At 38.1% G+C, this 26,779-nt stretch overlaps 1 protein-coding gene across 1 annotated transcript in view; it reads right to left on the bottom strand.

The window, feature by feature from the left end:
* Positions 1 to 26,779, bottom strand: part of RASGRF1 (Ras protein specific guanine nucleotide releasing factor 1) — a 300,540-nt gene that overhangs the window by 148,889 nt on the left and 124,872 nt on the right. The window contains exons 6-7 of the mRNA XM_053718462.1: positions 2,201 to 2,280; positions 822 to 1,015 (exon numbers count right to left, since the gene is read on the bottom strand). Of these exons, the coding sequence (XP_053574437.1) occupies positions 822 to 1,015; positions 2,201 to 2,280 (274 nt within the window). The remainder of the gene's footprint in view (positions 1 to 821; positions 1,016 to 2,200; positions 2,281 to 26,779) is intronic.

Genomic DNA, 26,779 nt, shown 5'->3' with positions numbered 1-26,779 from the left:
ATTTGAAAAAGCAGGATTGTAAGCTTTGGAACTGGCCTATTTTTGGTTCAGCGCCTAGGTAGTGCTTGCTGATTGCTTACATTCCTGCTTTTTCAAATAAAGATACCAAGAGAACAAGAAAAAATGATTTTTAAAAAAAAAGCATGCTGTATCTGTACCTGAATCAAGAAAGAAAAAAATCTGGTTTCATATCTCTTTAATAATAAATAATGACAATAATAATCAAGACACTCAAGCTTTACTCTTTTTTTATATAGTGTAGCCACAAAATACCAAGGGACAAAAAAGAAATCTACTTTTAGACATCTACTTTTAAACAATATTCAGTCTTAACTTTAATAAGTATTAGTAAAATATTGAACTGTGATAAGATTCCTATAAATATTCTTTTGTTTAGCAACTTAACTTTCATTTATTTTTCTAAATATATCTCTTCAGAGAAGCCTTCCACTTAAACTCATAAGTTTATAGCTCATCCAAGACCGGTTCTCCAAACAGGAAACTCATCATCTCCAACATGCTATGGCCTATAATCAGAATCCACCCTAATTTAGTCCCCCAACTTTTGCCTCACACTACCTCTTAGCTTGTAAGCTCTTCAGGGAGCAGGGCCCTTTAAACCTTCTGTTCCAGTCTTACCTGTCTCAACATTATTTATTATATCCCCCATATAGTGGTGCAATTGCAAATAAATATCATTAATATCCAATTAAATTTGTGAAAAATCTGAGATTCAATTACAGTTTGGCCAAACATATGCAATCACAGCGAGTACAATTGATAGGATAAGGAAAAATTGTATTTTTCTTTTGGTTAGAGACCTGGAACATTGGATACGTGAGGAAGGTTTCCAGCGTGCGCTCCTCGCAGTCTGGTTTGGCTTCATATTGCTTGAGCAATTTGTCAAAGTCTCGGTTTTGTTTACAGTGAGCCAGAATCTGCAAGCTGTACTGATGATTCCGCACAAACTCCTGGTAAATATTCAGCATGGGCAGAAGGATGTCAAACAAATCAGCTGAGGGGAAAGAAAGAAAGATAAAGGTCACGAACACCCAGTGAGTCATGATGTATAAAGTGGGACAGAGATACATATAGAAGTAAGAAGGAAAATAGTAACAAAGATATATACATGAATGAGAGAGTCACTGAGACAACATACAAAGATACACAATAGACACAGTAAACAAATTAGAGTGACTAAGATACCCAGAGAGGTAAGTCAACAAAGACACAGAATGACCGAGCTATAAAAAGAGACATACGGGGCAGAAACACACTGGGAAGTTAAGAAAAGCTTGTATATACAAAAATAGCTCAAATATGGGTTAATATGGTAATACTCAATATTAGTGTAAACAGCACAATAACAATACAATTAATAAATGAGAGGAAGAGACAGAAAGTCATGCATGTGGTGGAGAAATGTGTGACCGTAAATGTAGTGAGCCATAATTCATGTGAACTTAAATTAAATAACATTTTAATATAAAATACAATTTGTGTTCAAATTATCTCAAACACTCAGAGCAGGGGATTAAGGATTAGATTACAAATGAAGCATAAAAATATTATTAAGTGCTAACACCGCTCAAGTTAAATCAATAGCGCTTGTATTACAAACTGAAAGTAAAATATTAGCGCACATGCTAACTCCCTTTCCTCATAGACTTCTATGGGACACGCTTCTGGCTTTCCCTCGCATGCTAAAGGTGCGCTAGGACAATGAATAATTAGGATCTTTGACCAGTTAGCACAAACATTTCATTCCTAATAAATACATTTTTTTTCTTAATTTAAACAACAAATGTTTAACATATTTATATACATATATTACACAGAAAAACATAACAATTGCTTTCATATATTCTATAACTAGGTAGGAATTTATGTGAATGTAGGAATCTATACTAATTTGTAGGAGCTAATCATAGTTAATACAAACTTTTGTTCAATTTGAACCATTTCTGCACTGAATTTTAAACTAGATGAGAAATCATACTGACGATACAAATAATTATGGTCTTTATGTATGCAAAATATTTAAAGGCATCACTAAGTTTTTTGGAAGAACTGATAAATTTCAAAGGGGTTACAATATACAAGCTAGAGAATGGTCAGATATATAGGAGAAGACAACAGGTTCTGCGGACATGAATAGATAAAAACAACCATGGTAACAGAGACACAGACACATTCTCACCAAGGACCAATGTTGGCCAACTTGATATTCTAGCCTTCAGCCCCTGGTAAAAGATCTGGTGCAAAAACATGATGGTTTCACTGCAAAAAAGTAAAAACAAAAACAAAGGATACTATTTGAGAAGCTACTATTTACATATGGTTTTAGGGCAATTCATATGTGACATATACTTTGTGCCAATTACACAGTGTTGCTTTTCCCCCACACCTGACACATCTGCAGTCTCACTAGTATATTAGTACTGCTACTAACCCCCTTGTTCTACTCATGTAGTAGTTCTACACCTGACACATCTGCAGTGTTCTAGACACACTGCATTTCACACATAGGGCTCATTTATCAAGCCTTCTCCTCCCCTATGACTGCAGGTTTTCTTGTGTCAGACCGCTGCTTCCTACCATCTTCTCCATCTCTTAGGTGGAGAATTTCAATCTTCCCGGTCTCGTCTGACCAGGGAGATTGAAAGCTCCTGCCCTCATGAGATTGGCTGTACGCGGGCAGGGGGCGGTGTTGAACGAGAGCACAAAATAGCTCTTGCGTGTAATGGTAAATTCCGGCAGTGGATTGCTGCCTGCCAGAGGCGAGCTGAGGAGGACCGGGGCGAATATGTATGCCCCTGTCCGCCCTCGCATGATAAATCGAGCCCATAGCTGTAAAAACTGTAAACTTTTCATGATTCCATGCACAAATAATAAATCAAAAGTTAATGTATTAGCAGTTTATATTCCAACTTTGCTTAATTGAGAATACATTTACAGTATGTATATATATACAATATATATATATATATATATATATATATATATATATATATATATATATATATATATATATATATATAAAACATATATAGCACATATATGCCTTTAAGAGAAATGCCTTTAAGAAATAAGTTACACTGTTTTCCATTTGCTGTCTCAGGCAATGTCTTATCTGGAAGGAGAAGGGGGGGCCGCATTCCAGTGAAAGGCACTGTGTGTGAGAATATTCATTTTGTTTTGAGAACACACTTATAAAAAGTAACAAACTTGCTACAAAATAATATGATTGACATAACACATAGAAACGCCTGCTACACTAAGGGCCAGATTACAAGTGGCGTGCCATTTATCGCCAGAGGTAAGCTTGTAACGGATGTGCATTAGTGCACATATTACAAGTTTAAAGTAAATAGCTTGCTTGCAAGCGAAACCCGGTACGCTCTAACTTCAGGACTTCAGGTATGTAACTAAGACTAAGACTGGGGAGATTGACAGCTCTTGCCCGTGCGAGATTGCCTGTGCACAGGCAGGGGCGGTGTTGCACGAGAGCACAGAATAGCTCTTGCGTGCAATGGTAAATTCCGGCAGTGGATTGCTGCCTGCCAGATGCGAGCTGGGGAGGACAGGGGCAAATATGTATGCCCCTTTCCACCCTCACATGATAAATCAAGCCCATAGCTGTAAATACTGGAAACTTTTCATGATTCCATGCACAAATAAAAAATCAAACAATTAATGTATTAGCAGTTTATATTCCACCTTTGCTTATTTGAGAATACATATACAGTATGTATATATATATATATATATATATATATATACATACAAAACACGGAAGGGAACTGCACTCTCATACCGGACCGGATACACATCCCATGACCCTGCAACATGCTCAGCCCTGGGTGCCACTGGCACTCACAGGAAGCTGTGCTGTCCCCAGAGTCACAGGCAGTTAACCCCATACAGGTCTGGGTGCAAGAACCATAGGGAAAATTACAAAACAAATTAATACAACACACAGAGAAAACCCAGCATCACTTACAAACTCTCAGCTAAGATTTAAAAGCAAAAATGGAAAGGTTAGTTACCGCATCTGGCCAAATGGGACAAGCCCAGGTACCTCGTCAAGGCCCTTTCCAATAGCTGGGACCCTACAACAGCCACACAATGCAAGCTTTCAAATCCAAACAAACTGGGAACAAGGGAAGGGTGCACAGGCATATGTAATCATCCTAGACATATACAAAACACGGAAGGGAACTGCACTCTCATACCGGACCGGGTACACATCCCATGACCCTGCAACATGCTCAGCCCTGGGTGCCACTGGCACTCACAGGAAGCTGTGCTGTCCCCAGAGTCACAGGCAGTTAACCCCAGACAGGTCTGGGTGCAAGAACCATAGGGAAAATTACAAAACAAATTAATACAACACACAGAGAAAACCCAGCACTCACTTACAAGCTCTCAGCTAAGATTTAAAAGCAAAAATGGAAAGGTTAGTTACCGCATTTGGCCAAATGGGACAAGGTACCTGGGCCTCTCCCATTTGGGCAGGGCTGAGCATGTTGCAGGGTCATGGGATGTGTACCCGGTCCGGTATGAGAGTGCAGTTCCCTTCCGTGGTTTGTATATGTCTAGGGTGATTACATATGCCTGTGCACCCTTCCCTTGTTCCCAGTTTGTTTGGATTTGAAAGCTTGCATTTTGTGGCTGTTGTAGGGTCCCAGGTATTGGAAAGGACATTGACGAGGTACCTGGGCTTGTCCCATTTGGCCAGATGCTGTAACTAACCTTTCCATTTTTGCTTTTAAATCTTAGCTGAGAGCTTGTAAGTGAGTGCTGGGTTTTCTCTGCGTGTTGTGTATATATATATATATATATATATATCACATATATGCCTTTAAGAGAAATGCGTTTAAGAAATAAGTTACACTGTTTTCACTTTGCTATCTCAGACAATGTCTTATATAGTAGGAGAAGGGGGGCCGCATTCCAGTGAGAATATTCATTTTGTTTTGAGAACACTCTTATAAAAAGTAACACAATTGCTACAAAATAATATGATTTACATGACACGTAAAAACACCTACTACACTAAGAGACAGATTACAAGTGGTGTGCCATTTAGTGACAGAAGTAAGCTCGCAACCGAGTTTAAAGTAAATAGCTTGCTTGCAAGCGAAACCCGGCATGCTCTAACTTTAGGGCTTCGGGTATGTATCTAATAGCACAGCTGGTTTTAGTTGGTAATGTGTCAGTATAATTTAAAGGGACATTCTAGTCAAAAATTAAACTTTCATCATTCAGATAGGGCATGCAATTTTAAACAACTTTTCAACTCACTTTTATCATCAAATTTACTTTATTTTCTTGGTATCCTTAGTTGAAAGCTAACCCTTGGAAGGCTCATATGCTAATTTCTAAGCCCTTTAAGGCCGCCTCTTATCTAAATGCATTTGACAGTTTTTCACAGCTAGAGTGTGTTAGTTCATGTGTGCCATATAGATAACATTGTGCTCATGCCCATGGAGTTACTTATGAGGACATTGGTTGGCTAATATGCAAGTCTGTCAAAAGAACTGAAATAAGGGGGCAGTCTGCAGAGGCTTAGATACGAGGCAAAAATTATATTAAAGGGACACTGAACCCAAATTTTTTCTTTCGTGATTCAGATAGAGCATGCAATTTTAAGCAACTTTCTAATTTACTCCTATTATCAAAAAAATGTTCATTCTATTGGTATCTTCATTTGAAGCCGGCCTATTTTTGGTGAACAACCTGGGTTGTTCTTGCTGATTGGTGGATAAACTCACCCACCAATAAACAAGTGCTGTCCAGGGGCTGAACCAAAATTTGGCTGGCTCCTTAGCTTAGGTGCCTTCTTTATCAAATAAAGATAGCAAGAAAACGAAGAAAAATTGATAATAGGAGTAAATTGAAAATTGCTTAAAATTGCATGCTCTATCTGAATCATGAAAGAAACAATTTGGGTTCAGTATCCCTTTAATATAACCATGTTGGCTATGCAAAACTGGGGAATGGGTAATAAAGGGAGTATCTATCTTTTTAAACAATACAAATTCAGAAGTAGAATATCCCTTTAATATAGAAAAATAATTTATGTTGTAATAGGCTCCGCACCATATTATTGATGCTATTATATTTTAAAGAATATGATATGATATTTTGTAGCCCCCACAAATAGAAGTCTGACTATAAGCACAGCTGTGTTTCTAGTTGGTAATGTATTTGTTTAATTTAATATAGCTTTATTCTTCATAAACTAAATATAGGATTTACTTTCCACCTTCTCTACTATACCCCTACCCCCGATGAAAGTATGGAGCCCGGGAGGTGCTGTGATTTCACTGCCGCCAACATAGTGGTAAACAGGGAGCACGAGGGGCGTTTCAGATTTTAGTGCCTACAGGCGCCTGGGCTGTAAATCCGGCCCTGCCTTGTTTCATAAGCTAATTACCAATTTATATTATTGCAATAAGTTCATAATAAATACTGTTATTATTATACTACAAGTGTGTCAAATCCAATTTTTCCATTACTAATGGTGACAAGCTGCCAGGACAGAACACCAGTCCACAAAGATATAGCGTAGCATATACAGTTTCGCATTGGTTTAGCCGGAAAGCTAAGTGGAAAGAACACAGAATTCAAGATAATGTTGGAAATGTATTCCAAAATATTCATCAGCCAGGAAGTCACCTATGTGATAGAAGGTATCCATAAGTAGTTGCGTAACACTATCTCACTGCTACACCAGTAGTGTTCTTTCAACAAAACACTGCTATTAGTTGATACATAGGGGCCGAATGATCAAGCTCCGAATGGAGCTAAAGAACGCTGCTCCATAACTTGTCCGCCTGCTCTGAGGCTGCGGACACCAATCCGCACGATTGGCTGCAAATCTGCAGGGGGCAGCATTGCACAAGCAGTTCACCAGCTGTCGGCATTTATCGTTGTGCAGCGGACATGATATGCTGCATCGTATCATGTCCGCTCGCACTTTCATAAATCGGCCCCATAATTCTATTCCCTAGTGTGCTGTAGTGTAGTTGGGGATTGCTTTGATACTTTTATTTTAATGTTGAATCTTGGAGGTATATTTATTAAAGTGCGGACGGACATGATACAATGTATCAGTGTCGGCATTTATCATTGCATCAGCAAATGGCCGCTAGCAGGGGGTGTCAATCAACCCGATCGTATTCGATCAGGTTGATTTCTGTCCGCCACCTCAGAGCAGACGGACAGGTAATGGAGCAGCGGTCTTTTGACCGCTGCTTGATAACTTCTGTTTTAGCGAGCATGAATGCTCGCCAGAAGCACGGGGCATCAAGCTCCGTACAGAGCTTGATAAATTGACCCCATAGAACGGCATCAAGCTGTTGACATATTACTAGACTGATGGTTTATTTGTGTTATACAACTCATGGTGATTTTTTTTAGAGGCCACTGGTAGGCAACAATAGCCAGTGAGGTTACAACATTAATGAAAAATTGCTTGATAATAAGATTGCGCAGATATGACATAGGCTGAGATAAAGGGGTCAATTTCCAATTCACCCTGTTTCCGTGCGAGCCTTTAGGCTCGCCAGAAACAGGAGTTAAGAAGCAGCGGTTTATAGACCACTGCTCCTTAACTCAAACGCTACCTCTGAGGCTGTGTACAGCAATCCACCCGATCCTGATTGACACCCCCGAATCTGGCGGATTGCTGTACAGCTATCTTGTCCGCCAGACTTTAATACATTTACCCCAAAGAGTGTTTGGGTATGGATTAGAAATGGATGTACCATATCCATAGATATATAGGCACATGCTATCATTAGAATACAAATCACTTAAACCATAGACCTAAGCATAAACATATTACTATCAATGGTAAAGTTTCTACAATGTAAAAAGTATTGCTGCTCTGTTTGTATGATTAGAAAACAAAACTACACACTATTATCAGTTTTGCATTACCAATCATTATAAGAAAAGCATTCTAGTTAACAGTGGACATACTAGTTAGTTTATATGTGAATATTATTGTGTTTGTATAAATATATATTTATATTTAGCTATTAGATGGAGATTATAAATAAATATATGTCTGTTTGTTTAAATACATGTTAAATATATTATTACTATGTAACTAAGCTGAATCAGTGCTAAACCACCTTAAGGGGATAGAAGAGCGTAGGCTACCCCAGTCTATTTCCTTAACTGCACATGTGCAAACAGAGTTAATTCATATATATATATATATATATATATATATATATATATATATATATATATATATATATATATATATATATATATATACATTATATCTCCAACAAAGGTCTGGTAAACAAATTAAAATTGTTGCTTGAGTAATTTTTATTGCTTGTTTCTAGGGATATCTAGGGACAATTTATTTTCATCTTTGGGCTGGATTTTATGGTTAAGGCTGTCCAAGAGAAGTTATTTAGAACATTATCTGTTTCAATATACAACTCTGAGTTTAACTAAAGAGTAACTAATTTCATGCTGGGATAGATTAACTTTTTCTAGGCTGTTAAATATGACCATCTTAATTCAAATGGGTCTATTTATCAAGTTCCCGAATGGAGCTTGATGCCCCGTGTTTCTGGCGATCCTTCAGGCTCGCCAGAAACACAAGTTATGAAGCAGCGGTCTAAAGACCACTGCTTCATAACCTGTTCGTCTGATCTGAGGCGGCGGACAGACATCGCCGTAAATCAACCCGATCCAATACGATCAGGTTGATTGACACCCCCTGCTGGCAGCCGATTGGCCGCGAATCTGCAGGGGGCGGGGTTGCACCAGCAGTTCACAAGAACTGCTGGTGCAATGATAAATGCCAACAGCATATTGCTGTCAGCATTCATCGATGTGCGGCGGACATGGTTTGCTATAGCGGATCATGTCCGTCCGCACAATGATAAATGGACCCCAAACAGGTATTTGTCAATTATGATATTGAATAAGTTGTACCTTTCTGCATTGTGTAATTTTATTTGTCAATGTATATATTTATATTTTAAGTAGAGCTTCAACCCTACACCAAGTGGAACTAGACCATTAAGCTAACCCCTCGGATCCAGCTTTAGCAAATTCATTGCAATTAGCTAGGGTAAACTGAACTTTTAGAAAACCCCTCATTCTTGAAAAGGTGTACTATGAGGGAGGTAACAAAATTGTCTCACTGTTAGCTAGGGCTCTTAAGGAAACAAATGTATGCCACATATATCCCAAAGCTTCTTCCCCTGTCTATTGTAGAGCTAGGTCATACGGGACACAGGCTGAGAAAATTGATTTATTTTCTAGTGGTAAGATTCCTGTCCCATTATCTCAAACGCCATTATTTACATACTGTATTATATCTACTATATGACACCTAAAGTTAATTTGTTGTTTGCTACCTCAAAGAGTTTAAAACATTTCATATTAGATTCCCTTATCCCACTATTATATCTAGCATTGCCTAATGTTTTCCATACATATAGATTTACGATGCTAATTCTCTTCCTTTTCCTTGGTTCATTTGCTAATAACAAGAAAATATGCTATACCATTCCTTCACCAATTAAACTATACAATTATCAGAATCTTAAAGGGACACTGAACCCAAATTTTTTCTTTTGTGATTCAGATAGAGCATGCAATTTTAAGCAACTTTCTAATTTACTCCTATTAGCAAATGTTATTCATTCTCTTGTTATCTTTATTTGAAAAGCAAGAATGTAAGTTTAAATGCCAACCCATTTTGGTGAACAACCTGGGTTGTTCTTGCTGATTGGTGGATAAATTCATCCACCAATAAACAAGTGCTGTCCAAGGTTCTGGAGTTTCTTTTTCAAATAGAGATAGCAAGAGAATGAAGAAAAAATGATAATAGGAGTAAATTAGAAAGTTGCTTAAAACTGCATGCTCTATCTGAATCACAAAAGAAAAAAATTGGTTCAGTGTCCCTTTAAATTATTTTACAACTACTCGTAATTCATTAAAGGTCCAAGAGGGACCATATATATCATTTGAGATCCTCCCCAGTTTCATGTTTCATCATCAGGGTACAAGAGTGACCCGGTCCAGTTTGGGAGGTATTACAATTAGTGTTATATATTTTACAGTAAAAATTGTATCTCTCAGTTAAGATAATATGTTATTACTCTACGTAGTTCAGATTAAAGTATCATCCTACTAGGCAGTATATCCTGATAAAGAGGTACTACAGTAACCTTCTACAAAAAATAAAAATCTACGGTATCAATGTAAAACCTGCAATGTATATATGTGTGACATACTAGTACTATAGTATACCATGTTTGCCCTAGGAATAGTTATCACAATACTCCACAGATGTTAGGTTTTATATATATATACAGGGAGTGCAGAATTATTAGGCAAATTAGTATTTTGACCACATCATCCTCTTTATGCATGTTGTCTTACTCCAAGCTGTATAGGCTCGAAAGCCTACTACCAATTAAGCATATTAGGTGATGTGCATCTCTGTAATGAGAAGCGGTGTGGTCTAATGACATCAACAACCTATATCAGGTGTGCATAATTATTAGGCAACTTCCTTTCCTTTGGCAAAATGGGTCAAAAGAAGGACTTGACAGGCTCAGAAAAGTCAAAAATAGTGAGATATCTTGCAGAGGGATGCAGCACTCTTAAAATTGCAAAGCTTCTGAAGCGTGATCATCGAACAATCAAGCGTTTCATTCAAAATAGTCAACAGGGTCGCAAGAAGCGTGTGGAAAAACCAAGGCGCAAAATAACTGCCCATGAACTGAGAAAAGTCAAGCGTGCAGCTGCCAAGATGCCACTTGCCACCAGTTTGGCCATATTTCAGAGCTGCAACATCACTGGAGTGCCCAAAAGCACAAGGTGTGCAATACTCAGAGACATGGCCAAGGTAAGAAAGGCTGAAAGACGACCACCACTGAACAAGACACACAAGCTGAAACGTCAAGACTGGGCCAAGAAATATCTCAAGACTGATTTTTCTAAGGTTTTATGGACTGATGAAATGAGAGTGAGTCTTGATGGGCCAGATGGATGGGCCCGTGGCTGGATTGGTAAAGGGCAGAGAGCTCCAGTCCGACTCAGACGCCAGCAAGGTGGAGGTGGAGTACTGGTTTGGGCTGGTATCATCAAAGATGAGCTTGTGGGGCCTTTTCGGGTTGAGGATGAAGTCAAGCTCAACTCCCAGTCCTACTGCCAGTTTCTGGAAGACACCTTCTTCAAGCAGTGGTACAGGAAGAAGTCTGCATCCTTCAAGAAAAACATGATTTTCATGCAGGACAATGCTCCATCACACGCGTCCAAGTACTCCACAGCGTGGCTGGCAAGAAAGGGTATAAAAGAAGAAAATCTAATGACATGGCCTCCTTGTTCACCTGATCTGAACCCCATTGAGAACCTGTGGTCCATCATCAAATGTGAGATTTACAAGGAGGGAAAACAGTACACCTCTCTGAACAGTGTCTGGGAGGCTGTGGTTGCTGCTGCACGCAATGTTGATGGTGAACAGATCAAAACACTGACAGAATCCATGGATGGCAGGCTTTTGAGTGTCCTTGCAAAGAAAGGTGGCTATATTGGTCACTGATTTATTTTTGTTTTGTTTTTGAATGTCAGAAATGTATATTTGTGAATGTTGAGATGTTATATTGGTTTCACGGGTAAAAATAAATAATTGAAATGGGTATATATTTGTTTTTTGTTAAGTTGCCTAATAATTATGCACAGTAATAGTCACCTGCACACACAGAAATCCCCCTAAAATAGCTAAAACTAAAAACAAACTAAAAACTACTTCCAAAAATATTCAGCTTTGATATTAATGAGTTTTTTGGGTTCATTGAGAACATGGTTGTTGTTCAATAATAAAATTAATCCTCAAAAATACAACTTGCCTAATAATTCTGCACTCCCTGTATATATATATATATATATATATATATATATATATATATATATATATATATATATATATATATATATATATATATATATATATATATAAAAGCTCAACTATTTGGTTTATGACAAGTCTCAGGAGTTTTATCTTTTTAATTAGATATGTCAATCTTGAGGTTACTCTTGTATTTTTGCTTTCTCATTGTTACAAAAGTTTGTCATCATGTTGTGGGGATAATATTTATGATGTCATGCTATGAATAATGTATTGCTAGATACCTTAATAAAAAACTTTGATTTAAATAATGTGGGCTTCTGATGTATTAGTTTGTATTTGTTTTTGTAACACTGTAACAATACTTCACCTTTATGTCAGTGAATAACACTCCCAAAGTCTTACTCTTATATATCAACAGGTCTCTACTTCCTTATAAAAGTTACTTAGCCGCTATATCTGCAGCCGGGATAGCGAGGTACAGTGATATTTTAGTGAGACGTATAGAGCAGATTAACCTTGATTGGCCATAATCAATCATATAGTTAGCAACAGGAGAGGTGTTGAACCCCTGTTAGGTCACTTACCCGTTTGACCTTTGTATGTTTAACAGAAGATGTTCCTGACACTTTAAGTTACGTTTTCTAAGTTAGAGTAGATGAATGATCTCATGATGTTGGCTGGTAGACTTTGGACTAGTTAGCTGGTATAAGCACAATTGATATAACATTGCTACCCCTTGTGTGTTTTCACATTTTACTTATCCTTATATAAAATGTACACACCTATCCGAATCTGAGGTTTATCACTACTATTGTACTTTGTTAACCAGATTTTACTTTTTTTCTTAGTCAAATGTTAAACATTGGTGAGATTGATAAAGGTTCAACACCTTATATCAATGCTGACCATGTAACTTTTCCAACATAACATATTTGTCTTAAAGGGACAGTCTACACTAAAATATTTATTGTTTTAAAAGATAGATAATCCCTTTATTACCCCCTTTATTACCCATTCCCTAGTTTTGCATAAACAACACAGTTATATTTGAAAATTGTTTAAAATTACATGCCCTATCTAAATAATAAAAGTTTGTTTTTTACTAGACTGTCCCTTTAATATCCATGTTGTTAACCTAAAGCTCTGCTGAGTATTATGTCTAGATCTCCTAGTTTGAGGGTCCAAGAGTAGCCCTATAATTTAAGTTTTGACTAATTATACAGATGGGGTCCAAGAGTAGCGTAATGAGTTTTATTGCCCTAAAATTCCCCACTTAGTGGTTAAGGAAAGAAATGAGTGGTCGAAGAGGGACTGCTTTTGAATTTTGGTGTTGTCATTTTCTCCTATGTGTTCAATATTTGTTATTAGGTTTTTAATATAATTTTATTTATTTTAAAATGTCAGGTTTCATTGTTAGATGTGGAATTTTCAGTATTTATTGTTAACATGTCCTTATATGTATATCGACAAAATCTCACTTTTATTTGCTTATACGTTATTTTCTTTGCTGAAAATCTCAATAAATATTTTTTTTTTAAAAATATAAAGAAACAAATGCCTGATAAGGCACGGGTAATACATACAGTTTTTAAAAGAAATGAAAGCCTATAATTTTGAGGGGAAAATAAATAAATAATAAAGTAAAAAATGGAAATACTGAATGTTAATCTTGACTCAACCTTGTTAAGAGCCCTGACCACTTTTTGTCCATACAAATAACACTAGTACCATATAAAGTATTTAGGCACAACTCTGACGCATAATCATTCTAGATCATTCCACTTAACTATGGAGCTCTTCTGAGAAGAGTCATTAAAGACTTGGAGAAATTGAATAAAGCTTTCTCATGGTGGGACGTATTTTTATATTACATTTTATATAACACGCAGGCCATCCCTATCCGTATTTCTACCCATTTCTTATCCTGTTTCCAAGCTTGCTTAACCGGTTTCATTTGGAGTTAGACTAAAATAAATAAATCCACTACATATATAAGGTGACTACAAAAGGGGGGTTGGGTGAACTGGACTACTGCTATTTTAGATGACAACAACTCAACTTTTTGTCTGACGTGAAACTTTATTGGGATCAGTTGTCACACACTTTAACTTCAGATGGCCACACAGTTGCCTAACTTGCCCTGTAACGAACATATTTCTTTATTTCTCTAGTGGTCATCTAAATTGGGAAGGAACTGTACTTTTTCATTTTTGTTGTCCCTGCTTTCCTATTTAGGCATTTATTCTAATTATGCATATTTTGCAATTTTGATGATCTATTTTACCACTTGGGTATATGTCAATGTTTGTCTATTTTTACATAGTTTTTTTTTATTTCACTCTTGTTGATATTACTATTGATTTGTATTTGGAATCCTTAATTTCTCTTGTTAAGTGTATCCAGTCCACGGATCATCCATTACTTGTGGGATATTCTCCTTCCCAACAGGAAGTTGCAAGAGGATCACCCACAGCAGAGCTGCTATATAGCTCCTCCCCTAACTGTCATATCCAGTCATTCTCTTGCAAGCCTCAACCAAGATGGAGGTCGTAAGAGGAGTGTGGTGTTTTATACTTTGTTTATTCTTCAATCAAAAGTTTGTTATTTTTAAATGGTACCGGAGTGTACTGTTTATCTCAGGCAGTATTTAGAAGAAGAATCTGCCTGCGTTTTCTATGATCTTAGCAGAAGTAACTAAGATCCATGGCTGTTCTCACATTTTCTGAGGAGTGAGGTAACTTCAGAGAGGGAATGGCGTGCAGGTTATCCTGCAATAAGGTATGTGCAGTTAATATATTTCTAGGGATGGAATTTGCTAGAAAATGCTGCTGATACTGAACTAATGTAAGTAAAGCCTTAAATGCAGTGAGAGCTACTGGTATCAGGCTTATTAATAGAGATACATACTCTTATAAAAATGTAATATAAAACGTTTGCTGGCATGTTTAATCGTTTTTCTATATGTTTGGTGATAAAACTTATTGGGGCCTAGTTTTTTTCCACATGGCTGGCTTGAATTCTGCCTAGTAACAGTTTCCTGACTTTCCACTGTTGTAATATGAGTGGGAGGTTTTTTTTTGTGCAGCAAAAATTACAGACACAGACATCCAGCTTCTTCCTGCATGATCCAGGATATCTCTGGAGGGCTCAAAAGGCTTCAAAGTCATTTTTGAGGGAGGTAACAAGCCACAGTAGAGCTGTGGCAGTTGTTGTGACTATTTAAAAAAAAACAAAAAAAAAAAAAAACGTTTTTGTCAGTTATTATTCTGTGTTTGGTATTAAGGGGTTAATCATCCATTTGCAAGTGGGTGCAATGCTCTGCTAACTTGTTACATACACTGTAAAAATGTTGTTAGTGTAACTGCCTTTTTTCACTGTTATTTCAAATTTTGGCAAAAATTTGTGTTTCTTAAAGGTGCAGTAACGTTTTTTATATTGCTTGTAAACTTGTTTAAAGTGTTTTCCAAGCTTGCTAGTCTCATTGCTAGTCTGTTTAAACATGTCTGACACAGAGGAAACAACTTGTTCATTATGTTTGAAAGCCATGGTGGAGCCCCATAGGAGAATGTGTACTAAATGTATTGATTTCACCTTAAACAGTAAAGATCAGTCTTTAACTATAAAAGAAATATCACCAGAAGATTCTGACGAGGGGGAAGTTATGCCGACTAACTCTCCCCACGTGTCAGACCCTTCGCCTCCCACTCAGGGGATGCACGCTAATATGGCGCCAATTGCATCAGGGACGCCCATAGCGATTACCTTGCAGGACATGGCTGCAATCATGAATAATACCCTGTCAGAGGTATTATCCAGGTTGTCTGAATTAAGAGGCAAGCGCGATTGCTCTGGGGTTAGGAGAAATACAGAGTGCGCAGATGCTGTAAGGGCCATGTCTGATACTGCGTCACAATATGCAGATCATGAGGACGGAGAGCTTCAGTCTGTGGGTGACGTCTCTGATTCGGGGAAACCTGATTCAGAGATTTCTAATTTTAAATTTAAGCTTGAGAACCTCCGTATATTGCTTGGGGAGGTATTAGTTGCTCTGAATGACTGTAACACAGTTGCAGTACCAGAGAAATTGTGTAGGCTGGATAAATACTATGACCGGGTGTGCCTTTTTCCCCACCTCCTATATTTAGAAAAATGTTTCCAATAGACGCCACTACACGGGACTTATGGCAGACGGTCCCTAAGGTGGAGGGAGCAGTCTCTACTTTAGCAAAGCGTACCACTATCCCGGTTGAGGACAGTTGTGCTTTTTCAGATCCAATGGATAAAAAATTGGAGGGTTACCTTAAGAAAATGTTTATTCAACAAGGTTTTATTTTACAGCCCCTTGCATGCATAGCACCTGTCACGGCCGCGGCGGCATTCTGGTTTGAGGCCCTGGAAGAGGCCATCCATACAGCTCCATTGACTGAAATTATTGACAAGCTTAGAACGCTTAAGCTAGCTAACTCATTTGTTTCTGATGCCATTGTTCATTTGACTAAACTAACGGCTAAGAATTCCGGATTCGCCATCCAGGCGCGTAGGGCGCTATGGCTTAAATCCTGGTCAGCTGACGTGACTTCGAAGTCTAAATTACTCAACATTCCTTTCAAGGGGCAGACCTTATTCGGGCCTGGGTTGAAGGAAATTATTGCTGACATTACTGGAGGTAAGGGTCATACCCTTCCTCAGGACAGGGCCAAAGCAAAGGCCAAACAGTCTAATTTTGTGCCTTTTCGAAATTTCAAGGCAGGTGCAGCATCAACTTCCTCCGCTTCAAAGCAAGAGGGAACTTTTGCTCAATCTAAGCAGGCCTGGAAACCTAACCAGTCCTGGAACAAAGGCAAGCAGGCCAGAAAGCCTGCTGCTGCCTCTAAGACATCATGAAGGAACGGCCCCCTATCCGGCGACGGATCTAGTAGGGGGCAGACTTTCTCTCTTCGCCCAGGCATGGGCAAGAGATGTTCAAGATCATATCTCAGGGATATCTTCTGGACTTCAAAGCTTCCCCTCCACAAGGGAGATTTCATCTTTCAAGGCTATCTGCAAATCAGATAAAGAAAGAGGCATTCCTACGCTGTGTGCAAGACCTCCTAATTATGGGAGTGATCCATCCAGTTCCGCGGACGGAACAAGGACAGCGTTTTTATTCAAATCTGTTTGTGGTTCCCAAAAAAGAGGGAACCTTCAGTCCAATCTTGGATCTAAAGATCTTAAACAAATTCCTCAGAGTTCCATCATTCAAAATGGAAACTATTCGGACCATCCTACCCATGATCCAAGAGGGTCAGTACATGACCACAGTGGACCTAAAGAATGCCTACCTTCACATACCGATTCACAAAGACCATCATCGGTTTCTAAGGTTTGCCTTTCTAGACAGGCATTACCAATTTGTAGCTCTTCCCTTCGGGTTGGCTACAGCCCCGAGAATCTTTACAAAGGTTCTGGGCTCACTTCTGGCGGTTCTAAGACCGCGAGGCATAGCGGTAGCTCCGTATCTAGACGACATCCTGATACAGGCGTCAAACTTTCAAGTTGCCAAGTCTCATACAGAGATAGTTCTGGCATTTCTGAGGTCGCACGGGTGGAAAGTGAACGAGGAAAAGAGTTCTCTATCCCCACTCACAAGAGTCTCCTTCTTAGGGACTCTTATAAATTCTGTAGAAATGAAAATTTACCTGACGGAGTCCAGGTTATCAAAACTTCTAAATGCTTGCCGTGTTCTTCACTCCATTTCGCGCCCTTCGGTGGCTCAGTGTATGGAGGTAATCGGCTTAATGGTAGCGGCAATGGACATAGTACCATTTGCGCGCCTACATCTCAGACCGCTGCAATTATGCATGCTGAGTCAGTGGAATGGGGATTACACAGATTTGTCCCCTCTGCTAAATCTGGATCAAGAGACCAGAGATTCTCTTCTCTGGTGGTTGTCTCGGGTCCACCTGTCCAAGGGTATGACCTTTTGCAGGCCAGATTGGACAATTGTAACAACAGATGCCAGCCTTCTAGGTTGGGGTGCAGTCTGGAACTCCCTGAAGGCACAGGGATCGTGGACTCAGGAGGAGAAACTCCTCCCAATAAATATTCTGGAGTTAAGAGCGATATTCAATGCTCTTCTGGCTTGGCCTCAGTTAGCAACACTGAGGTTCATCAGATTTCAGTCAGACAACATCACAACTGTGGCTTACATCAACCATCAAGGGGGAACCAGGAGTTCCCTAGCGATGTTAGAAGTCTCAAAAATAATTTGCTGGGCAGAGTCCCACTCTTGCCACCTGTCAGCAATCCATATCCCAGGCGTGGAGAACTGGGAGGCGGATTTTCTAAGTCGTCAGACTTTCCATCCGGGGGAGTGGGAACTCCATCCGGAGGTGTTTGCTCAATTGATTCATCGTTGGGGCAAACCAGAGTTGGATCTCATGGCGTCTCGCCAGAACGCCAAGCTTCCAGGTCCAGGGACCCAGAAGCGACGCTGATAGATGCTTTAGCAGCGCCTTGGTTCTTCAACCTGGCTTATGTGTTTCCACCGTTTCCTCTGCTCCCTCGACTGATTGCCAAAATCAAACAGGAGAGAGCATCGGTGATTCTGATAGCACCTGCGTGGCCACGCAGGACTTTGTATGCAGACCTAGTGGACATGTCATCCTTTCCACCATGGACTCTGCCTCTAAGACAGGACCTTCTGATACAAGGTCCTTTCAATCATCCAAATCTAATTTCTCTGAGACTGACTGCATGGAGATTGAACGCTTGATTCTATCAAGCGTGGCTTCTCCGAGTCAGTCATTGATACTTTAATACAGGCACGAAAGCCTGTTACCAGAAAATCTACCACAAGATATGGAGTAAATATCCTTATTGGTGTGAATCCAAGAATTACTCATGGAGTAAGGTTAGGATTCCTAGAATATTGTCTTTTCTCCAAGAGGGCTTGGACAAAGGATTATCAGCTAGTTCCTTAAAGGGACAGATTTCTGCTCTGTCTATTCTTTTGCACAAGCGTCTGGCAGAGGTTCCAGACGTTCAGGCATTTTGCCAGGATTTGGTTAGAATTAAGCCTGTGTTTAAACCTGTTGCTCCTCCGTGGAGCTTAAACTTGGTTCTTAAAGTTCTTCAAGGAGTTCCGTTTGAACCCCTTCATTCCATTGATATTAAACTTTTATCTGGAAAGTTCTGTTTTTGATGGCTATTTCCTCGGCTCGGAGAGTCTCTGAGCTATCTGCCTTACAATGTGATTCTCCTTATCTGATTTTTCATGCAGATAAGGTAGTTCTGCGTACGAAACCTGGGATTTTACCTAAGGTGGTTTCTAACAAGAATATCAATCAAGAGATTGTTGTTCCATCATTGTGTCCTAATCCTTCTTCAAAGAAGGAACGTCTTTTACATAATCTGGACGTAGTCCGTGCCTTGAAGTTTTACTTACAAGCTACTAAGGATTTTCGTCAAACATCTTCCCTGTTTGTCGTTTACTCTGGACAGAGGAGAGGTCAAAAAGTTTCGGCAACCTCTCTGTCCTTTTGGCTTCGGAGAGTAATACGCCTAGCCTATGAGACTGCTGGACAGCAGCTCCCTGAAAAGATTACAGCTCATTCTACTAGAGCTGTGGCTTCCACATGGGTCTTCAAAAATGAGGCCTCTGTTGAACAGATTTGTAAGGCTGCAACTTGGTCTTCGCTTCACACTTTTTCAAAATTTTACAAATTTGATACTTTTGCTTCTTCGGAGGCTGTTTTTGGGAGAAAGGTTCTTCGGGCAGTGGTTCCTTCCGCTTAATCCTGCCTTGTCCCTCCCATCATCCGTGTACTTTAGCTTTGGTATTGGTATCCCACAAGTAATGGATGATCCGTGGACTGGATACACTTAACAAGAGAAAACATAATTTATGCTTACCTGATAAATTTATTTCTCTTGTAGTGTATCCAGTCCACGGTCCGCCCTGTCCTTTTAAGGCAGGTCTAAATTTTAATTAACCTACAGTCACCACTGCACCCTATGGTTTCTCCTTTCTCTGTTTGTTTTCGGTCGAATGACTGGATATGACAGTTAGGGGAGGAGCTATATAGCAGCTCTGCTGTGGGTGATCCTCTTGCAACTTCCTGTTGGGAAGGAGAATATCCCACAAGTAATGGATGATCCGTGGACTGGATACACTACAAGAGAAATAAATGTATCAGGTAAGCATAAATTATGTTTTTTATTTGAACTTGTATTATTCTTGATAATACAAATAAATATATAAAACATTTTTACCAGATTGTTGTTATATAGGCACCCTACAACCTAATTTTATCCATTACTCCTTTTCAGAGTAAAAATGATTATCCATAGTGTGATCAGGAGAAGACACTCAAAATAGTGTGCCACTCTGTTTCACAGTGCGATTTGACTAGACACTAAAAACTATTCAAAGTAGGGACAGCAACTGAAATGGTACATGGTCTAGGAAATAAAACCTTTTTCTTTTGTGACTTAAAGGGATAGTCTAGTCGTAATTAAACTTTCATGATTCAGATAGGGAATGCAGTTTTAAACAATTTTCCATTTTATTATGCTATCGGCATTCAGCGATGTCAGGTGGACATGATCCACTACAGCAGATCATGTCCGTCCGACAGTTAGTAAATCGGCCCCAAGGTAATCACAGAGGTAAAAAAAGTGTATTAATATAACAGTGTTGGTTATGCAAAACTGGGAATGTGTAATAAAGGGATGATCTATCTTTTTATGCAATACAAATTCTGGAGTAGACTGACCCTTTAACATGTTTAGCTCAGAGGAAACATGAAGAGAGGAGGTGATACAGCTGCATTACCTCACTAGCTACACCATCCCCTTAAATTGTAGCAAAGCCAGTCCCAGCTACAGCAGCCCACAGGGAAATCTCCTGGTGCCCTGGTAGTCCAATCCAGCCTTGTTTAGTTTAGACAGTCATTCATTACTGATAGAATTGTAACAGTGCTATGTTTTGTGGTTTTAATCTGATAGTTTTGAAAAAACTGTGACTCCCCAAAACAACTGTCCTGGGTGGTGGCAGCTGAGATATATTATAATAAATGTTAGCCTAATGTTATTGGAGCAGACACAGGAAAGCAGTAATGCAGAATTATGAGTATGTCAGGTTAGGGGCATTTATATTTTTTGTTTTCTTTAAAAGACTTTTGTTGTTTCATTACTTTTCACCTGATTAGCTCATTAAAAGGTTGTTCCCCCCACCCTTATAATTATTTTAGATATGGCTGGTAAATCTAGGTGCTTTTTTAGTAAATGAGGTCATGGTGTTTTTTTATGAACTAAAACTGATAAAAATAATGAGTGACATATAACTTAAAAAGTCTAGCATGTGTATAAAAGAGCAACAGTCAAACATGCTCAAATACTTTATTTAATGAAAAAGCAATGGCTGATTGGGAAAACTCCCATAAAAAGGTTGGTTTATTCAGCACAGGAGCATCTTTAAAGAGACATTAAACAATTTCAGATGGTAATATAAAATATAAATTGTATATATATATATATATATATATATATATATATATATATATATAAAAAATGCAATATACTGTCTATTTATTTTGTTCCCTTTTCCTATAATTCCATTCTCTTTGTGGGCATCAGAGGTAGGATGTGTATTACGAGTTGTAAGTAAACAAGTTCGCTTGAGCACAATTTAATTTAACGTGCGTCGGGATACATCGACTTCAGAGCTCTGGGTGGTTCACTGTTATGCTCAACAAAAAATGTGTACATATGTATTTACAGACATATATACACATATAAACACATAAATACATATGTATACATATATAGACATATATATAAGTGCATTGGAGCCCTTGCAATCAAGTAGCTGAAAACATGAAAAAACATTTATGCAACATTCATATTTAACAAAGTGTTTAACTGTATGGTTATAAAAATCAAAATCAAAAATCAAAGCCGTTATGGCTAAATAAAAATGTGTTAAGAGAAATTAGGAAAAAACGTAGGGCATTTCAATTATTAAAAGAAAATAGTAGAGACTCAACATACAATATTTATAAGGAATGTAACAAAGCATGCAAAAAAGCAATCAAATTAGCCAAAATTGAAAATGAAAAATTAATTGCCAAGGATTCTAAGACTAACCCTAAAAGGTTCTTTAAGTACATAAATAGCAAATAATCTAAGAAGGATAATATAGGTACATTAAAATGCGTGGAGGATAGCATGATAAATAATGACAGGGAGAAGGCTGAGGTACTAAACCCGTTTTTTTCTTCAGTATACACAAGAGAGGAACCATTGGATGATACTTTGGAACAAAATAGAACATGCCAGTCCATACCACTAACTGTGTTATGTTTAGAGGATATCAGGAAAAAACTGGAAAATATTAAGGTAAATAAAACTCCAGGCCCAGATGGAATACACCCAAGGGTGTTAAGGGAACTTAGCACAGTTATAGACAAACCTCTACTATTAATTTTCATGACTCATTATCCTCAGGCATGGTACCCCAGGAGTGGCGTAAAGCTGATGTGGTGCCACTCTTCAAAAAGGGAAGCAGGGATGATCCAGGAAGCTATAGACCAGTTAGTCTGACATCAATAGTAGGGAAGATATTTGAAGGGATTATAAGGGATTATATTGATGAACATATTCGTGTAAACAAGATTATGAGTTCTAATCAGCATGGCTTTAGGAGAAATAGATCATGTCAAACTAATCTAATCAAACTAATCTAATTAGATTCTATGAGGAAGTAAGTAAAAATATAGATAAAGGGGAATCAGTTGATGTGATATACTTAGATTTTGCAAAGGCATTTGATACAGTGCCACATGAGAGATTAATGCACAAAATTAAGGGACTGGGAATAGCTGAAAATGTTAGCTCATGGATAAATAACTGGATAAAAGATAGGGAGCAACGAGTAGTAGTAAATGGATCATACTCAGATTGGACAAAGGTAATCAGTGGCGTCCCCCAGGGATCAGTACTGGGCCCTGTTCTTTTTAATATTTTTATAAATGACTTGGAGCAAGGATTAAATAGCGACATCTCTATTTTTGCAGATGATACTAAGTTAAGTAAGGTCATTAGGTCAGAGCAGGACGAATTCTCATTACAAAGGGATTTGCTAAAATTAGAACAATGGGCAAGTGAATGGAAAATGAGATTTAATACGGAAAAATACAAGGTTCTACATTTTGGAAGTAAAAATAAGCAGGCTACGTATTTTTTAAATAGGACAAGACTTAGCCAAACACAGGAGGAAAGGGATTTGGGAGTAGTAATAGATAACAAGCTAAAGATGGGTGCACAATGCAGGGCAGCAGCTTCAAAGGCTAATAAGATACTAGCATGTATTAAAAGAGGCATTGATTCAAGGGAGGAAAGCATAATTCTGTCATTATATAAAGCCCTGGTAAGACCTAACCTTGAGTTTGGAGTGCAGTTCTGGGGACCGATTGCTAAAAAAGATATTGCAGAACTAGAAAAAGTTCAGAGAAGGGCCACAAAGCTAATAAGGGGATTGGAGAAATTAACCTATGAGGAGAGGCTAGCCAAACTGGGTCTCTTTTCTTTAGAAAAAAGGCGCTTGAGAGGTGACATGATTACTTTATATAAATATATTCAAGGCCCATATACAGAGATGACAGAAGCTCTGTTTATTCCAAGAAAATTGTTTCTGACAAGAGGTCATAATTTAAGGTTGGAGGAAAGGAGATTTAATCTCCTGCAATGGAAACGTTTTTTCACTGTAAGAGCAATAAAATTATGGAACTCATTACCAAAGGAGGTAGTGAATGCCAATACCATAGATACATTTAAAAATAGTCTGGATAAATTTCTGTATATAAACAAAATTCATGGATATGATTGATATTATTAAATGGGTCACATTTTAATGGGGTTATTTAAGCTTAACTGGAGCTTTTTGTAAGTATTTTAGATTTGTATAGGTTGAACTTGATGGACTTCAGTCTTTTTTCAACCTTATCTACTATGTTACTATGTATGTTTACTGTAAATGTTTCACATTCCAATGTTTTTCACATAGGGGAATATGTTCTATTTATTTTTAAATATATATTCCTATATACAGGTATATCTGTATATATACATATGTATAATCATCTATATACAGTATGTAGGTATAGATATATATTTACCAAAAAAACATCAGATATAAATATAAATATATATATATATATATATATATATATATATATATATATATATATATATATATAGAGAGAGAGAGAGAGAGAGAGAGAAAGAGAGAGAGAAATATGTAATTTAAGAATAAATAGAACATATTCTTCGATATGAAGAACATTGGAATGTGAAATATTAATATTTTCATGTCGGGTTGACGTCCTTTGGTTAAACGTGATCGTGTTTGTGCGCGAGTAGGGTGTTAGGTTTCCCCCCCCACTTTTCACACTTCATTGAAGTCTATGGGGGAATATGTTAATGTGTTCACGGTATTCGAAGTTTGTTTGAGTTGAGTTAATGCACGAGTGCAAGATACCTCTCCACTCGTAATCTAGCCCTTTATGGAGAATTATATTTTGAGTTTAACGACCCTTTGGACTATTATGGATTTACTGCACAGAAGAAATAATTGCTCCTAAAGATCCTTTGTTTCCATATTCAAGATCAAGTCTGCTGGATAGATATGACGATATGAAGTGCAGTAGAATTATTATTGTCCCAGGTCATAAAAGTACTGAAGTAGGCTCAGAAGAATGCATATGCCTTGACGATTTTGTGGCATGGTTAAACAAGTATGCTAAAATCCTGTACCATTCTACTCACACATAATTATTCGTTTATTGCAAAAAACAAGTATTCTGACAATGTTAGCACTCAAGCAAAAGCGCTAAGTAGCACTACACTTGTAATCTAGACCTATGTGTTAAAAGGGACACTAAATGCAAATTTTTTCTTTCATGATTCAGATAGAACATGTAATTTTAAGCAACTTTCTAATTTACTCTTATTAGCAATTTTTCTTCGTTCTCTTGCTATCTTTATTTAAAAGCAGGAATGTAAAGCTTAGGAGACGGCCCATTTTTGGTTCAGAACCTGGGTTATGCTTGCTTATTGGTTTGCTAAATGTAGCCACTAATAAGAAAGCACTATCCAGGGATGAAAAATTGATAATAGGAGTAAATTAGAACGTTGCTTAAAATTGCCGCTTTATCTGAATCATGAAAGAAAATATTTGGGTTTAGTGTCCCTTTAAGATCAATCAAACAGCAAAATGAACAATTGTATTGTCATTTAAATGCTTAATAAAATGCATATTACTTTTGTTCTTCTAGAATCAATAGTTTCAGACAGCAGCACTCAGGTTACTTCATTCAATTTGAAAGACTTTGCAATAAAACATTACACTATCCCCACAACACCCGTTCAAGTAGAATCAAATGAGCCTGTGGAAAGATTCTCTCATACATCAGAACCTCTAATAATGAGGAAAGTTAAAGAGACATGGACCTTAAATAAAAAATATCTAATTGCCTGCCTATAACTATATGTTTAGCTCCTGAGTAATGGTTAAACACAGTTAAAATTCAGCTCCAGAGGGGAAATGCACCTCTGCTACTAAACTAGACAAGGGACAGTAAAGGCTGTGACACACTGCAAGCAGAGCGACGCGCAGCGTGTAGATGCAGCTGTGCGCGCTCAGTGTGTCTTGCCTTTTCATCTCTGAGCACTCTGCTGTGTCAGGTCGCATAGCTAAGCGCTCAGAGATGAAATATTTGAACTTCAGAAGCGATGCGATGCGGAGCAAAGCAGCTGCTTTGCCTCGCGCCGCATCGCTTGCAGTGTGTCACAGCCTTTAAGGCTGTGACACACTGCAAGCAGAGCGACGCGCAGCGTGTAGATGCGGCTGTGCGCGCTCAGTGTGTCCTGCCTTTTCATCTCTGAGCACTCTGCTGCGTCAGGTCGCGTAGCTAAGCGCTCAGAGATGAAATATTTGAACTTCAGAAGCGATGCGACGCGGAGCGAAGCAGCTGCTTTGCCTCGCGCCGCATCACTTGCAGTGTGTCACAGCCTTAATTGGTGGCTATGGATATATGCTGCTTGTCAATGGTTCTGCAGCCTGTGTTTAGCTCAGTATCAGCAGTGGGGGTTGAAAACATAGTTATAGGCAACTAACAGTGCAGTTTTGTATCCTTTTAAACAAGCTTTTTAATAAATTCCAGACCATCATATCCAATTACAAGTGTTACTCCAGCTTAAAGGGACACTAAACCCAATCTTTTTTCTTTCATGATTCAGATAGAGCATGCAATTTTAAGCAAGTTTCTAATTTGCTCCTACTATCAATTTTTATTCGTTCTCTTGCTTTCTTTATTTAAAAAGCAGGAATTTAATTCTGAATCATGAAAGAAAAAAATTGGGTTTAGTGTCCCTTTAATTCATGCTTGTAATTACATAAAGGCAACATGGGATCGTTTTGTACAATTATCAAATTTATAGAATGGAAACCGTAAGACTTCACAAAAAAATGTAAACAAAAAAACAAAACAAAATAAAGTCTGTAGATCAGAAATGCTATGAGAGTTGGTTAAAAAAAAAAAAGCTATGTATAAAGGAAATAGAAAGTATGAATTCTATCCCTGATATCAAGCTACAGAAAATGAGCAAGAAAAAGATATTGAGTAAGTGAAGTCATTATATCTAAATAAGAGCAAATGTAATCATGAAGCAGACAGCTGTGCCAGGGGTATATTTAGGCACAGGTGAGAAAAACTTAGGCTAGGCTTTGTTAGGTAACAAAAGAGAACAGAAGAGAACAGTGTGCACTATCAACACAAATGATTTCAGCTGTATTACTTGTCCTTAATAAATATCAGGGTTAGTGTAGCCACTGAA

Source organism: Bombina bombina, chromosome 6 (assembly GCF_027579735.1).
Source record: "Bombina bombina isolate aBomBom1 chromosome 6, aBomBom1.pri, whole genome shotgun sequence".
Classification (NCBI taxonomy): Eukaryota; Metazoa; Chordata; class Amphibia; order Anura; family Bombinatoridae; genus Bombina; species Bombina bombina.
Note: the sequence above shows the minus strand (reverse complement) of the source record. Positions and strands in the feature narration are given on the sequence as shown.